This window comes from Dromiciops gliroides, chromosome 1, assembly GCF_019393635.1.
Source record: "Dromiciops gliroides isolate mDroGli1 chromosome 1, mDroGli1.pri, whole genome shotgun sequence".
In the NCBI taxonomy this organism is placed as follows: Eukaryota; Metazoa; Chordata; class Mammalia; order Microbiotheria; family Microbiotheriidae; genus Dromiciops; species Dromiciops gliroides.
Genome location: NC_057861.1, coordinates 14,435,384 through 14,451,244, shown reverse-complemented (window position 1 = coordinate 14,451,244; position 15,861 = coordinate 14,435,384). Strand labels below are relative to the sequence as shown.

At 45.4% G+C, this 15,861-nt stretch overlaps 1 protein-coding gene across 3 annotated transcripts in view; it reads left to right on the top strand.

Annotated features, from left to right (window-relative positions):
* MYO18B (myosin XVIIIB) overlaps positions 1–15,861 on the top strand; it is a 346,197-nt gene that overhangs the window by 288,557 nt on the left and 41,779 nt on the right. For all 3 annotated transcript variants that reach the window (XM_043977482.1, XM_043977483.1, XM_043977484.1), the window contains exons 40-42: positions 3,033–3,160; positions 7,654–7,701; positions 11,797–11,958. In XM_043977482.1, coding sequence (XP_043833417.1) covers positions 3,033–3,160; positions 7,654–7,701; positions 11,797–11,958 — 338 coding nt within the window. The remainder of the gene's footprint in view (positions 1–3,032; positions 3,161–7,653; positions 7,702–11,796; positions 11,959–15,861) is intronic.

Sequence of the window (15,861 nt, the reverse complement as noted above, 5' to 3'; positions counted from 1 at the left end):
TCAGACATTTAGGAAATAAATCATTCCCTGTGTTCTGGGAAGGAAGGGAGGAAGGGAGGGAGGGAGGGAGGAAGGAGAGAAGGAAGGATGGAAGGAAGAGAGGGAGGAAGGAAGGAAGAAGGGAGGGAAGGAGGGAGGGAGGAAGAGAGATAGGAAGGGAGGAAGAAAAGAAGGAAGGAAGGAAGAGAGGGAAGGATGGAAGGAAGAAAGGAAGGAAGGAAAGGAGAGAAGGAAGGAAGAGCAGGAAGGAGGGAGGAAGAAAGATTGAATTCTAAAGCCTTAAAGTCATTTTGAGGGAATAATCTCTTCTCTAGCATTGCTCATCCCATGCCTTAAGAGAAGTTCTATTTGTGCAGGTGATTGAGACTTAACTATATGAATATTCCTTGTCTTCTATGTTGGAAGGCAATGCTCCTGATGGTCATTATGTCCTGTATAGGGATGTGAGTCTTCAGTCACAGACCAAAGTCCTTCAAAGGAGCTGTCCTTTGCATACTGTAATTGTCAGCTGCTGTCACAGTTTTCGCCTGTGGCTCTTTCCTTAGACTTGTGTAGTCAGTCAATCTGAAACCCTTTCCTGGGAAGAATAATAGAACAGCAAATGTCAAGGCTGGAAAAGAACTTCAAACACGGAACAGAGAAAGTCAGACTTGGAAGGGAACCTAGAAAATGGAATGTCAGAAGTGGAAAGGAACATAGAACACACATAACTGAGTACAGAATATTTAAGGTGCAATGGACCAGAGCCTTGGACGAAGTACTCAAGAGAGCACTAATAATCTTGGAGAGAGAAGTTTCCATCACAAAGAGGCAGGTTTATTCTTGATGTAGAGAAGACTTCCTAAAAATAAGAGCTCTCCCCAAATGAAGTGTATTGCTGAATGGGGAGGTAGTGTTTCCCTTCCCCAGAAGGCTTCAAACAGAAGGGATGGACATTCGTTGGAGTGATTTTTTTTTTTTTTTTGCGGGGCAGTGAGGGTTAAGTGACTTGTCCAGGGTTACACAGCTAGCAAGTGTCAAGTGTCTGAAGCCAGATTTGAACTCCAGTTCTCCTGAATCCAGGGCTGGTGCATTTTATTCACTGTGACACCTAGCTGCCCCCCGCCCCGGGCTCATACTATTGAAGGGATTTTTGTTTAGGGCTGGTTTGCCTGGATGGTCTCTGAAGCCCCTTCCAGTGCAGAGATTCAGAGATCTTAGGATACTACAGCCAAGGAACATTCCTTAGTCTTCAGAATGCTGATACTTCCTTTCTTTGGCAATGCCAAATGAATACATTGCAGTCACCAGAAAGCCCTTGCTCTGAATGTGGCACCCAGTTCCAGCAGCAGCCTGAGGCTCCAAGCTGTCTGAGCTTACAACTCTGATGCAATTCAAAAACGTTGACTTCAAAGATGGGAAGCTGGATTGAGGGATACTCTAGGCCTTCATGTGGAGTGGAATTGGGATGAGGGCTCTGGCTTTTCTTGGGAAGGTTTTGGTTTCATTTTGCTACTTCCAAAGGGTTAAATAAAATTCACTTTGCTTGGATTTCTCTCTTTGGTTTGGATCATAGAAACTTGGAGTTGGAAAGAATGTTAGAGATCATAGGATTCTAGATATAGAGTAGGAAGAGTCCTCAGAGGACATCAACCCAATCCCTTCCTTTTATATATGAGGAAACTGAGACTCAAGAAAATGAAATTGTTTTCCCAAGGGACAGATAAAAGGCATCCGAGGCAAGATTTGAACTCAGGACCTCTGACTTCAGAGGCAGTGCCCTTTCCATGGTATCATACTACTTTCTGGGGCATTTGTCTAATCCATACCTCATTGAGAATCTTCTCTGCAACTTTCCCAACAAAGGGTCATCCATTCTCTGCTTGATGAGAGGAAACTTCCCACTCTGCACTCTGGCATGGCAGCTTTCATTGACAGGTGGTTTTTATCCATGTCAATTCCAATGTCAATGCCAATTCAGCGATCATGTATTAAGCACTGGGCATGTGCTGGGTCGATAAGCAAGTGACATGCCCTGCCTTCCATGTTCATAAGTTGCTTCAATACGGAGGAGAGTGTGCTCAGTGTCAGAAGAGAGGTTCATCATGGGATGGGAGTTCAGAGGAAAGAGTGGTCCCAGCCTGCCTGTCCTACTCCTTATAGCAAGGATGGGTGGGATGAGCAACATCTGCAGAAAGGGAGCAGTCACCCTTCTCTTGCCACCACCCACTTGGGTAAATCTTCTCTGGGAATGTCCATAGGATGCACACCAGTCCTGGTCTTTATGGCCTTGGTATATGGTCCAGGCCTTCAGAGAATGCTGGTGTGCTTTCTTATAGTTAGAAAATCTCCCTCATATATACAAAATACTTATGTAATAGCAAAGAGCTGGAAACAAAGCAGATGCAGAATTCTGGGCTCAAACCTGCTTCAGGCACTGACTAGCTGGGTAACCTTTGGCAAGTCATTCAGCATCTCTCTGCCTCAGTTTCCTCATAGGTAAAATGGGGGAGGTTGGACTAGATGGAGTCTAAGGACCCTTCCAATTCTAAATCCATAATCCAATGAATTGGAAAATGACTGAAGAAATGATGTCACCTGGATGCAATGGACCATCACTGTACCATAAGAAATGATGACTGTGACTAATTCTGGGAAGCATGGGAAAAAATGATTAATTGGTGCAGAGTGCAGTAAGCAGAAGCAGGAAAACATTATCCATAAAGCCTATAATGATGTCAGTGGGGAGCAACGAATCAACCACAAAACTGGTAACAATGCTCAGTAATTACAGTGACCAAGCTTGGCCCCAGAATAAGGAGGGAAATCCCCTTCCTTTATGTGCAGAGATGGGGACTTCGGGTGTGGGACACTGTCTAGAATGCCAGGCTTGGTTGATATTTCAGTTAATTTGTTGATTTTTTTCTCTTCCCTTTTTATTTATTAGGAGGTATTGCTCTCTGGGAGGGCAAAAAGGGAAGGACCTATTGGAAAGTGAAGGTGATTGTAACTATTTGAGCAAATTGTCAACTTGTGGCATCTCTGTCTTGCAGGAGAAGCGTGTGGAGGAGCTCCTAGCAGTGAGGCTGACATTACAGGCTGACCTCGAGGTGTCCATACGGCGAATTGCCGATCTGCAGGCTGCCCTGGAAGATGTGGACTCCTGTCCCAGTGATGACAGGTAACCAATGGGCTTCCTTTCCCAGGAGGTCAGCAGAATCCTCTTATCTCTGGGAAGCCTGGAAAACCTTTGAAATGGGAGTGAGGAAATGATTTTTATTCACATTGTCTTGAAGCTGTGTAGCATGGACCACAAAACATGGGTCTCTGGATGGTGCCATGGTAACTGGGTGGTTTGGGGGAGGAGAAAGATGAAGGGCATGGTCCATCTCAGGATCATTCAGACAATCCCACAAACATCAGAGTCAGAGTTAGACTGTGAGAGCACACTCATGGGGAATTGGCAGGGTAGAATGAGCACTGATGTTGGACCTAGAGGGTCTGGGTTCAAATCTTGCCTTTTCTACTTCCTACATAATGTGACCTCTCTCTCCATCCCCATTCTACTCTACCCACATTCCAAATATGGGCCCATACCTGGGAAGCTCCTAAGCACATAAATGATTTTCTGGCTGGGCAAGAATTTCTTTCATTTCAAGGTTTCCTTGTGGTTGGTCCCTGTCTGCCTTGTTAATAATCTACTCTGTTGTCCAGTTCTCTTTGGTTTCTGTTTATTTCTTGGCTCATAGATCTGAGAACCGCTAAGATCCTAGGGAATTGTCTCATCCAGTGTCCTACATGATCATGACCACTGAGGCCCAGGGAGGTCAAGTGTCTTCTCTGAGCTCATCCAGTTAGTCAGTGGTGGGCCTGGGACTATAATTCATCAACAAATACCTATTGATCAGGTGCTAATTATGTGTAAAATGACACACTGGATGTCCTAGGATAGGCAGTCTCTCCCCATCACAGGCTCTTGTTTTCCCACCTGTCCATATTGATTCTTGATTTTGAGCTAGTTTCCAACCATTTGGCTTCTCTTAAATAATTAGCAAACATTTGCTTTTGGGTGTTGGACCTTCCAGAGACATGGAGATGTCAACAGGGTACAGTAGAAAGAGCCTGAGGCAACTAGGTGGCACAGTGGATAAAGCACCAACCCTGGATTCAGGAGGACCTGAGTTCAAATGCGGCCTCAGATACTTAACAATTACTAGCTGTGTGACCCTAGGCAAGTCACTTAACCCCAATTGCCTCATCAACAAAAGAAAGAAAGAAAGAAAGAAAGAAAGAAAGAAAGAAAGAAAGAAAGAAAGAAAGAAAGAAAGAAAGAAAGAAAGAAAGAAGGAAAGAAAGAAAGAAGGAAAGAAAGAAAGAAGGAAAGAAAGAAAGAGCCTTAGCTTTAGAATTGGGGGGCCTGGCCTGGATTCAAAACCTGCCTCTGAGATTTACAACCTGCAAGACCTCAAGCTTAAGTCATGGCTTCCATGGATCTCAGTTGTCTCATCTGTAAAGTAAGGGAGTCATTCTAAAATAGCCCCTGGGGTTCATTTCAGCTTTTGATCTAGGAACCTTGATCCTTATTCCTTTTCATGTCCCTGCCTTTGCTCTCCCTCTTGCCCTTGGCTCTCTGTCCCTTTAATCCATCCCTGCCCGTGTCAGAGGCATGAGAATCAATTGGTCATTGATTACACCAATTGCCTGGACCAGATGCATGTGGGGCTTATAAGTGGGGCTTGACTCCAGCATATGAGCAGATTCGGGCAATTCTATCATCACTCCTGGGGAGGCATTTCAAGGTATGAATTCTGCTCATGATGGGCCCATAGCATCAGGGGATGTTCTCATAGGAGGTGCTTAATAAATGTGAATTGGAAAGACCCATCCTCACAATATGAGATGCATTTGATTCCATGAGGACAAGCAGTGTTAGAGGGACCCAGAATGAGGGGACGCACAAGTATGGTTCTGTGGTCAGCCAAGCCTAATCCCCAATTCCTACTTCTCCCACTTTCTCCCCTTGCCTCCCAAGGTATATAATTCAGGGAGCAGCTGGGAAATAACCATGGAAAAAAGAATGTCATGATTATTGTGTGTAGGGTGGGGCTTAGAAAAGACTCTCAGAGACAGGGAATATCAGAGCTGGAAGGGGCCTTAGAACAGGGAATGTCAGAGCTGGAAGGGGCCTTAGAACAGGGAATGTCAGAGCTGGAAGGGGCCTTAGAATGTCAGGATTGGGAGGGCACTGAAAACCATAGAACCAAAGGATATCGGAGCCAACAAGGATATCCGAATCCAGGATGTTAGCTCTATCACAGATTTTATAAAATGCAGCACTAGAAAATGAAGGGGGAAGAGGCTAAGGACCATCTGACACCGCCCCCCTCATCTTTGTTTTACATTTGAGGAAGCTGAGGCCCATAGAGAAACAGTGACTTGCTGAAATGTCCACAAACTCTGCAGGGTCCTTTATTCTGACGAGGCTGGCACAGCTAGTGACCTGTCTTGAGAGTCCTCTCAAAGATGCAGAAAAATGAGGGAGGCTGGGGTCTAATCTTGACTCTGTTATTTACTGGCAAAACATTTGACTTTGGGCCTCAGTTTCCTTCTCTGTAAAATGAAAGGGTTGGGCTACCACTAATGATCCCCTGTATCTGTGGAGATGTGTTATTGGGGGGAGGTAGATGTGGTCCTCCTGTTGGGGGGGGGCTTTCTAGCCACCTCCATGGAGGGGCTGGTTGAGGCATCCCTGGAGGGATTTGGGCCTGGGCCTGAATGTTGGGGTCCTCGCCCTCCCTCCTGGCCCAGCAAGTTCTTGCTGCTCCCTTTAATTGCCTCAGCCCCAGCTTCCAGCCTGAGTCCCAAATCAGCATTCCAACACAGACACGAAATCGTGAGGAGGGTCTTTGGGAGAATCGGTCAGATTATGAAAAGTCACATTTCCCCGTGTTGGGAATTAGGCTGAAAGGCAACAGGCCTTTCTTTGACTCTGTCTGGGTTACGTGCTCAGAAAGCTGGGCCAGATACAGCCTCACAGCCTGAATTTCCATTTCTCAACCCTTGGGATTTATAGGATCATGAGAAGCATTGTTATTATATGGATAGATTGCTGGGTCAGGGGCCAGGAAGACCTGGATTCCATTCTTGTTTTTGACTTGTGCATTCAAGAAGACATGAGTTCGAACCCACACCTGATAGCTGAGTGCCTCAATGTCCTCATCTGCATAATGGGGATGAAAATGCCAACCTATTTCTATCTCAATTGAGATAACATACTCAAAGTGATTTATAAACATGAAAGGCCTGTAGTGATGCCAGTTCTTGTCATTGTAGGAACCTTTAGTGATCAGACAACAAGCATTTATTAAGTGCTTGCTGTGTGCAGGGCACCGTGTTAGTTTCTGGGGATTCAAAGCCAACCAAAAACAATTCCTGTTCTCAAGAAGCACACAAGTCTGGTGAGGGACACCGTGTGAAGACAGCAAGGTATATTCCAGAGATATACAGAGTAGATTGAAAGAGAAAGGGATGGTGATAGCAGCTGCAGTGGGGGTGGCAGAAGGTGGCAGGAGAGGCTTCCAGTGCCAGGGAAGCTCAGAGATGGACTTGTAGCAGGTGGGAGTTTATCTGAGATGTGGAGGAAGCTAAGAAAGCCAAGAGGGAAAGGCTAAGAGGAGAAGAACATTCAGGGCTGGGGCATAGCCACTGAATACCCTCAGGGATGGAGTGTCTGAGGAACAGCCTCTGAATCAATAGATCACAGAGCAGGTGGGAGGAATAAGGTGTAAGAAGACTGGAAAGGGGCCAGCTAGGTGGTGCAGTGGATAAAGCACTGGCCCTAGATTCAGGAGGACCTGAGTTCAAATCTAGCCTTAGACACTTGACACTAGCTGTGTGACGCTGGGCAAGTCACTTAACCCTGTTTGCCTCAGTTTTCTCATCTGTAAAATGAGCTGGAGAAGGAAACTGCTTCAGTATCTTTGCCAAGAAACCCCTAAATGGTATCGCAAAGAGTTAGACATGACTAAAATGAGCTCTAGAGATTATTGAGTGATGTAGGGGAAAAGATCATTACTCTGGAGTCAAAGCCCTGGGTTCAAATCCTTCCTCTGAAGCTTACTACCTGTGTGTTCTTATACTACATTCGATGTTTAAGGGCCCCTCCCAGCTCTGACATGCCCTGTTCTAAGGCCTTCTTTCAGTCCCTGCATTTGCACCCTTTTAGATGCAGATACAGTGAGGTTGATATCAAAAGTCACTCCTTAAGTGTCCTAGGGAATTATGGAATCAGAACCAGAAGGTACCTCACGTAGTGTCCATTTCCAGATGAGGAAAGTGAGGTCCCAGGATGGAAAGTGTCTTAGCCAAAATCCCACAGCTAGAAGCAGAACTGGGGTTTGTTCCCCCATCTTTTGCCTCCTGCTCCAGTGCCCCTTGGTTGTTTCATATCTCTGTAGCCAAAGGCTCTGTTTTAATCTTTGCTGGCCTGTGGTAAAACATCATGTCAACATCCATCTCATTTCATGTTCCATTCGGGGGCATTCCAAGGGGCCGTGTACCTGCCTTCTCAACTATTGATTGGGAAGGGAAGGGTCTGAGATAAAAGTCATTTGGAGCCCAGGGCTTGTGACTCAAGGGAATCTTGATGGATTCACCTGTGTTTCTTTCTCCTAGTGTCCGGACAATGCTGGAATCTTCCCCTACTGGAGCCCGAAGAGAGATGTAAGTGCAATGGCCCCAAGGTAGACTGGGCACTTGACTGTGATATATGATGGATTGATCTGCAGCCTTCTGGGAGCACATTTGCTGAACACATATCAATAGCCACTTAGAAAGGCTACCTGGGCTCTTCCCTAAGTGGGCCTTTTGAGACCTGTCTTTGTTGGAGTGTCAGATGTCACCCTTAAAGGCAGAAATAGATAAGGCTGGATATCTCAATCAAGGCATTGACAAATCGTTAACAAGTTCACTTAATGAATAAGTGGGAGTCCCTTGCTCTGGAGATGGAGGTTGGGGAGGTGATGTAAAGCAAGGTGTTTGCCATCTACTTGGGAAGACAAGGTTTATGTTATAGAATGGTAATAGTTCAGGAGAGGCAGAGTTGCCCAATGGGTAGAGAGCTGGCCTTGAAGTCCCAGTTCTGACATGACATCAGCTAGAGGCTATACGGGCGAGTCACTGGATCTCCCTGGGCTTCAGTGTTATCTGTAAAATGGGATGGTATAGTGGATAGAGTTGGCCTCAGGGTCAGGAAGACCTGAGTTCAAATACTGCTTCTGACACATATTGACTATGTGACTCTGGGCAAATTGCTTAAGCCTTTATTAACTCTGGCAGCTCTCAAAGCCTATAGAGAATATCCATATTGGGAGTTCTCCCTTACTGAGAAAATCACAGGTCTGGAACAATGAACAAATAAAAGGAAATGCTAAGAAATGTTAATAATAATTAAGGATTACAAAGCACTTTGAATGTATTTTTTCACTTACACCTCATTAACCTTATTATTGAGACTGAACTGTCACTACCCCCATATTACAGATAATGAAACTGAAGCTCAGTAATGAAATAACTTCTTCCATCAATTGGTCAATCAATCTGTTAATCAAAAAGCGATTACTTAGAGTTCACTTTGTGCCATTATTATGCACTCACTATTTACTCTAGTGTTGGTGATACAAAGACACTTGTGTTTCACAAAAGTAAAATTGTCCCTGCCTTCAAGGAGTTTACATTCTTTTTTTTTTAATTTTTTTTTTTTGCAGGGCAGCGAGGGTTAAGTGACTTGCCCAGAGTCACACTGCCAGTACATGTCAAGCATCTGAGGTCGAATTTGAACTCAGGTGCTCCTGACTCCAGGGCGGGTGCTTTATCCACTGCGCCACCTAGCTGCCCCCAGGAGTTTACATTCTAATGAGGAAGATAATTCCTTTCCAAATGAACAGATACAGAATGCAAACAAAATGCAAACAAATACAAATAAATTGAAAAGAGATAGTTCCCAGAAGGGGTGCCCTAGCAGATGGCTGTTGGGAGTTGAGAAAATCTTCCTGCAGAAGGGAGGGTGAGCCGAGGCAAGAAAGAAACTAGAGATTTCTAGAAGCAATAGTGAGCCACTGTCAGTTATTGAGTAGGAAAATAATATGGTCAGACCTGTACTTAAGGATGATGTCTTTGGCAGCTGTGTGAAGGGTGAATTTTAGTAGGGAGAGGCTTGAGGCAGAGTGACCACAAAGGAGGTCATTGCAACAGTCCTGGGGAGAGGGGATGAGGACCTGAATTAGTGTGTGTGTGTGTGTGTGTGTGTGTGTGTGTGTGTGTGTGTGAGAGAGAGAGAGAGAGAGAGAGAGAGAGAGAGAGAGAGAGAGAGAGAGAGAGAGAGAGAGAGAGAGAGAGATTAGCTATGGGAAATGAGTGAGAGGTTAGAGTTGAGGATGACAATGAGGTTGGGTGACTGGAAAGATGGTGTTGTCCTCTACAGTAGTAGGGAAATTTGGAAGAAGAGTAGGTTTGGGGGGAAAAGTGACATCTGTTTTGGACATCTTGAGTTTGCTATGCCTTTGGGAAATACAGTTTGGAATGTCCAATAGGGGGTGCATGCTGGAGGATTGGAGCCCAGGAGAGAAAGTAGGATTGTGGTGTTGGTGGTGTTGGTGGTATTGGTGAGGGTGGGGGTGGTTCTTGAAGAGAATCAGTGACATTGCAAGGAGGATGTATACACACACACACACACACACACACACACACATATGGAAGCCATTTGTATTAAGATGAAAATGGAACCTAATTAAAGACCATTTGTTAAGAGCCTATTAGGTACTAGCAGGTACTAGGCTTAATTGTGGGGCTACAGAAAGGAACTTCTGTAGTGTAGTAGTAGCTTCATAAATGCCTGGTGTTTCATTGACATATTCTCTTGGGGGAGACAACACACACATACAAATGAATACGTACAGGATGCATACAAACAAAATGAATGCAAAATAGCTTGGAGAGGGAGGGCACTAGCTGTCTGAGGGATCAGAAAAGGCTCCCTCCCTCTCTCTCACTCCCCCATGTCCAATCTGTCACCAATTCCTGTCAATTCCACCCTCCCAGCAAATCTAACATACCCCACTTTTCTTGCCTCTGACACTGCCCCCATGTTGATGCAGACTCTCATTACCCTTCACCTGGACTATTACAGTAGTTGCTGGTGGGTTTTCCTGGCCCAGGTCTCTTCCCATTCTAGTCCATCCATCTCCATTCATTTGTCAAATCAACCTAGCAATGACCATGTCATCCCCACCTCTACCCTTCAGCCCCTCATCAACAGACTCCAATGGATCCCTGCTACCTCTAGAATCAAGTGCAAAATTCTCTGTTTGACTTGTAAATCCCTTCCCGCCCTGGCCTTGTCCTTTTCCCCCTAGTATTCTTGCATCTTATACCACCCCCATGTTCTGAGATCCAGTGACACTGGCCTTCCATCTGTTCCTCATATAAGACCATCTCCCAACTCTGAACAGTTTTATTGGCTGTGTTCAGGACCCAGCTAAAATCCTGCCTTCAGTAAGGAACTGTGCTGATTCCTCCTCGTTCTAGTACTTTCCTCCATTGATTATCTCTAATGTATCTAGTACATTAACTTATTTGTACTTAATTTGTTTGCTTGTTTTCTCCTTCATTAGATGGAGATCTCATTGAAGGCAGAGACTATTTTTTGCCTTTCTTTGCATTCCTAGCCCAGTGCCTGGCACATAGTAGGCACTGTATAAATGCTTGTTGTCTTGATTTGACTTCATGAAGACGGTGGTGCTTGACCAGAGAGCCTTGAAGGAAACAAGAAATTTTGAGAGGCAGAAGAGAGGAGAGAGTACATCTTGGGGATGGAGACTGGACAGTGCAAAGACACAGAGATGAGTGATAGAATGTCATATACGAAAAGCCTGTGATGTTCTATGCTCTTAGTTCCCCTCCATCTTTGACATTCTATGCTCTAAGGTCTCCCTCCTCTCCCCAATCAAACCTTCCTCAATATTGTAGTAGAAAGAATACTAATTATGAATTCAGTGCACTTGGGGGCTACAAACATAAATACATATATACATACATACATACACTCATATATGTGTGTGGATAGATGGATGGATAGATGGATGGATGGATGGATGGATGGATGGATGGATGGATGGATGGATGGATGGATGGATGGATGGATGGATGGATGGACGGACGGACGGACAGATAGACAAGCAGGCAGGCAGGCAGGCTTTGTAAAGTAACCAGAGTGGGGAAGGCACTACCAGCTGGGGGACCAGGAAAGGTTTTCTGCAGAAGATGGTGTCTGAGCTGAGTTTTGAGGCAAGCCAACAAAGCTAAGAGGTGGAGACAGCATATTCCAGTTGAATGGACATCCATAAAATGAGCGAATTGAAAGTGTGTGTATTGGACTAGATGGCTACCTGAGTTTTCCTCTAGCACTCAAATTTGGTGAATCTGTGATTTTCTATTTTTGTGACCAGATGACTTGAACATACGCTTTCATCTCTCAATCTCATCAACTTTGGCGCAGAAAGCATTTGAGCCGGAAGGAATCTTAGAGGTCATTTATTTCAACCTCCTTATTTTATGGGTGGAAAATAAACAATCAAATGAACTGAGATGCACAGAAGTCTTGTCCCAAGTCACCCAGGGAGTGCAGGTTACACCCTGAGTGAAGCAGAACAGAGAGGCTTAAAGACAGCTGAGGTCATTGTGAATGGACCGTATGGATGGCACTGATACTTTGTGTCTCACCTTTGGGCAGGGATAGATAATTCTGTGCTCTTGTTCCAGGGATAACCAGTCCCTTCTGGAATCCTCCATCATCTCTCAGCCAATGGAAAGCATCAGATCCTGGCTGAGTTCATCCCCAACCCCATCCCCGTCGCGATCTAGCAGCACAGGGAGAAGTCTGTCGCAGCAGTCAGCCAGTGGCAGTGGAATTCTGGATCAGAGGTAAGAGACTGTCAACAGTAGCCCGTGGGCAGCTGCTGTGAGGAGGCCAATGGGGTCCTCCTGAGCTTTGCTCTTCGTTCTGATGCCCCAGTCTCACTGTCCCAAGCCCAGAACTGGGTTATCTTAACCCCAGGCAATGCCGGCATGGAGGAAGAGTGTAATTATGAAAAATTATAATATAATAAATATGATGTAATAATTATCTTGGGAAACACTATAACATCAGCAGAACAAAAGTTGATGATGCAATCATTCCCATTCCTCCCATTCATCTGACCTCCCCCTCCTGGCTTCCTTCGAGTCTCAGTTCACATCCAGCTTTCTATGGGAGATATTTCCCAGGCCCCCAACTTCCTCCCTCAGCTCACCTTCCATCTACTCTGTGTAGAACTGAGTATTTGCCCAGTTATCTTCACTTTTGTCTTCCCCCATTGGAATGGGAGCTGCTTTGGGGCAAGGGCTGTGTTTCTGGCTTTCTTTGTATTCTGAACACATAACACACTGCTTGGAATATAGTGAGAACTAGGAAGCAATATAAGGAATGTTTGTTGACTGACTGATTCCCCCCACACCCACATTGCAGAGCATTTACTTTCCTAACAACCCTGTGAGATAGACTATCTAAGCATTATTGTGCCCACTTTACAGATGATGTAATAGAGACACAGAGAGTGGCAACTACTTAATGGAGGCCATCAGAGTCAGTGTTGGAATGGATTTTTAGAGGCCATCTAATCTCCTTAGAAAAAAAAGACAAGACTGGGTCTGTTTGTGTCATCTGGGCTGGAAGGGTAGGAAGCCACTAATGAGCTTGATGCCACCACTGAGCAGCTCAGAAGCTGGGCTGGTTTGACACTCCTTAAGGAACCTGGTGGCCTGCTGCTCCCAGGGGCCTACCATGCTAAAGCTAGATTAGGTGCAGACACCCAATGGGTACAGCCCACTGTAGCTCAGAACTCCTGAGCTCAAGAGATCCACCAGCCTCAGCCTCCCTGATGACTGCCATTATGGTGGTGTGCCTCCACACTTGGCTCCAGTCTCCATCTTTTCTGAATAGAACAACTGAGGCTCGGGAGAATTCAGTGACTAGCCCAAAGTCACACAAAGTAGCAGGTTGTAGAGTTAGGCTTTGAAAAAGGCCTCTGGCTCCCACATCCCACACATTTACTACTTCGTTTTATTATGCCCATTTTACAAAATTGGAAACTGAGGATCAGAGGGATGTGAGTGACTGGTTGTTGGCAGAGCCACCACCCAGTCTCAGGGTTCTTGACTTTCATTCCATTGCTCCCTCCACTAAAGATTATGTCGAGGCAAAGATCTTGGTGATTCAATTAGAAGCAACAAAGGAGAAGAAAATCCAATCAGTTTACCAGGTATGCATTTACCCAATGGCCAGCCATCTGTTTGGCAAAGTGCTTCCATCATCAACTAGTTATTTACATGTTAACCAAATGGACCAAGCCAATGAGTAGCTTGCATCCTGTACCATCATGCTTTCTGTGTTGGGGCTTAGAGGTTGTAGAATGTTCCAACTGGAGGCTACCTTGGTTGGTGGGAGGATGCTGACCTCTGGAGGAGGTCAGGGGCTCGTACCAGGCCCCAGGCTGGAATTCAAGTCCAGGTCCTCAGATGACAGACGGACCCATGCCCCTTGGTCACTGTGGAGTTTCATCTTTCTAACAGCAGCCTCTGGACTCCTAGATTGCCATTGCCCCCAAGGCTTTGCACTTGACTCATGCCCGACACAGCTGTCTGACCTTCTTGGCTCATGCTGGAAAACAACTGGGGAGAGACCAGGGCAGGGGTGCTGGGCTGGCTGGAAGGGTGAAAGGTAGTGAAGCATGGCGGGGCATTGGCGAAAAGTGCCTGGTGTGGTGCCATTGTAGGAGAAGGGAAAAGAGGAGGAGGAGAAGGGAAAAAAGAGAAGAAGAAGAGGAAGGTAGGGGGAGGCAACACATAGACCATGGATGGGAAAGGGCATGTTGGTGGCTCAGATGAGTAATTGTCACTGTCTGAGGAGTCATCTTCTCACCTCTTCCTTCCCTCTTCCTCTTCTTCTTTCTTCTCTTCTTTCTCCTCCTCTCTCTTCTTCTACCCATTTCCTTCTATCTTCCTTCTCTTCATGGTCTTCCCTTCCTCCTCTCCTTCTCTTCTTCCCTCCTCTTCCCTTCCTCATTCCCCCCTTCTCTTTCCTTCTTCCTCTTTCTCCTCCTCCTCCCCATCATTCTTTTCCTACTTGTCCTCCTCCTCTTTTAATCCTCTCCCCCTTCTCCCTTCCTCCTCCCTTCCTCCCTGTCACCTTCCTCCTCCTTTTCCCCTTTTCTTCTCCTCCTCCTCTTCCACCTTCTCTCATTCTGTTCCTTCTATTACAATAGCACCATGCTAGGCACACTTATCAAACGCCCTCGCACCATACCATTATTAGGCATCCCTGTGGCCCAAATAGCTCCATTTCCTTCCAAATCTCATCGTCATAGAATTAACATTTTCTGCAACCACCCCACGCATAGCTGGCTGCCATCGCCTGTGCTTTCCAGTCCCCTGCTCCCATTCACTTTGGCCAAACATAACACGGATGGGAAGTTGGCACCTGAGCAAGCGTGAGGAGCGATCTGCTCTTCAAAGGTCCATCTGGCTCTAAATGGCAACCCTTCAGGGGAGACCGGAGTGCCAGCTGCTCTTGAGCCTGGTCACAGGCATGCTGTGCAACATCCAAGGGGCTCAGTGGGGCTCACTGCTATTTGGGGGTCTAGTTCTTTCTTCATCAAGCCCTGGGCTTAAAAGTAATGTGACTGATAGGATGATTTTCTATTCAGAGATCATAGCATCATTGCCTCTTAGAATTGGCAGACTCTTGAGAAATCATTTTAATCCACAACCACATTTTATTGATGAAAAAAACCAAGAGCTTGGGAGAAATGGTGGCTTAGGGCCACACAGAGAGTGGTGGGGCTAGGGCTTCCAACTTCTTCCTCTAATGTTAGTTATCCCATGTATATTGAAGGTGTGAATATATTTTATGGTGTAGGAAACATGATACATGATTTTGGAATATGTATTATATATGTCACATATTATATGTCATACATATCTCTATATATTTCCATATATTTTATATGGCTGATATATTTTAGGACTGAAGTGAGCAGATCTATGTAACCTTGGGTAAATCACTTTATTTATGTAGCCTCAGTTTCCCTATTTGTAAAACATGGAAATTAGACTTGACTTCCAGGGACCTTTCGTGCTCTTTGATCCTGCGATCTTTAAACAAAAATTAAAGACTGTGATTGTAATTTTCAAGTATTTGTCAATTATCAACAATAAGTCAATTATTCCCTCCGTGCCTCAGTTTCCTCATTTGCATAATGAAGAGATGAATCCCTGTGGTCTCTGCCTTGTGAGTCCCAAAGGAGAATTGTTGGTGGTGATATTGTGGGTGTTGCCATAGTTTCACCTGTCTTGAGTTCATCAGTTGAAGGCTGGATGGCCACATCTGTAACAGCACAGATACTTTAAGGTTTACAAACTACTTTGAAATGATTATCTTATTTGTTCCTCACAATGACCCTGGGACACAGGTGCTCTGATTATCCCCATTTTGCAAATGAGCAAACTGAGGCAGACAGAGGTTAAGTAACCTTGCCCAGGATCACACAGCCAGTAAGTGTCTTGAGGTAGGACTTGAATTCAGGTCTTCCTGATTCTAGGTCCAATGTTCTATCCATTTCACCTCTGAGATACCCCATCAGAAGGAGGTGCTATGGTAACAGGGGAAAGAATACTAGGGTTAGAATCAGAGGACCTGGGTTCTAGTCCAAGCTCTGCCTCTTATAATCTTGTGACCTTGGGCCAGTAAGTTCTTGAGGTCTCATTTGTTCATCTGTAACATGAGGGGGT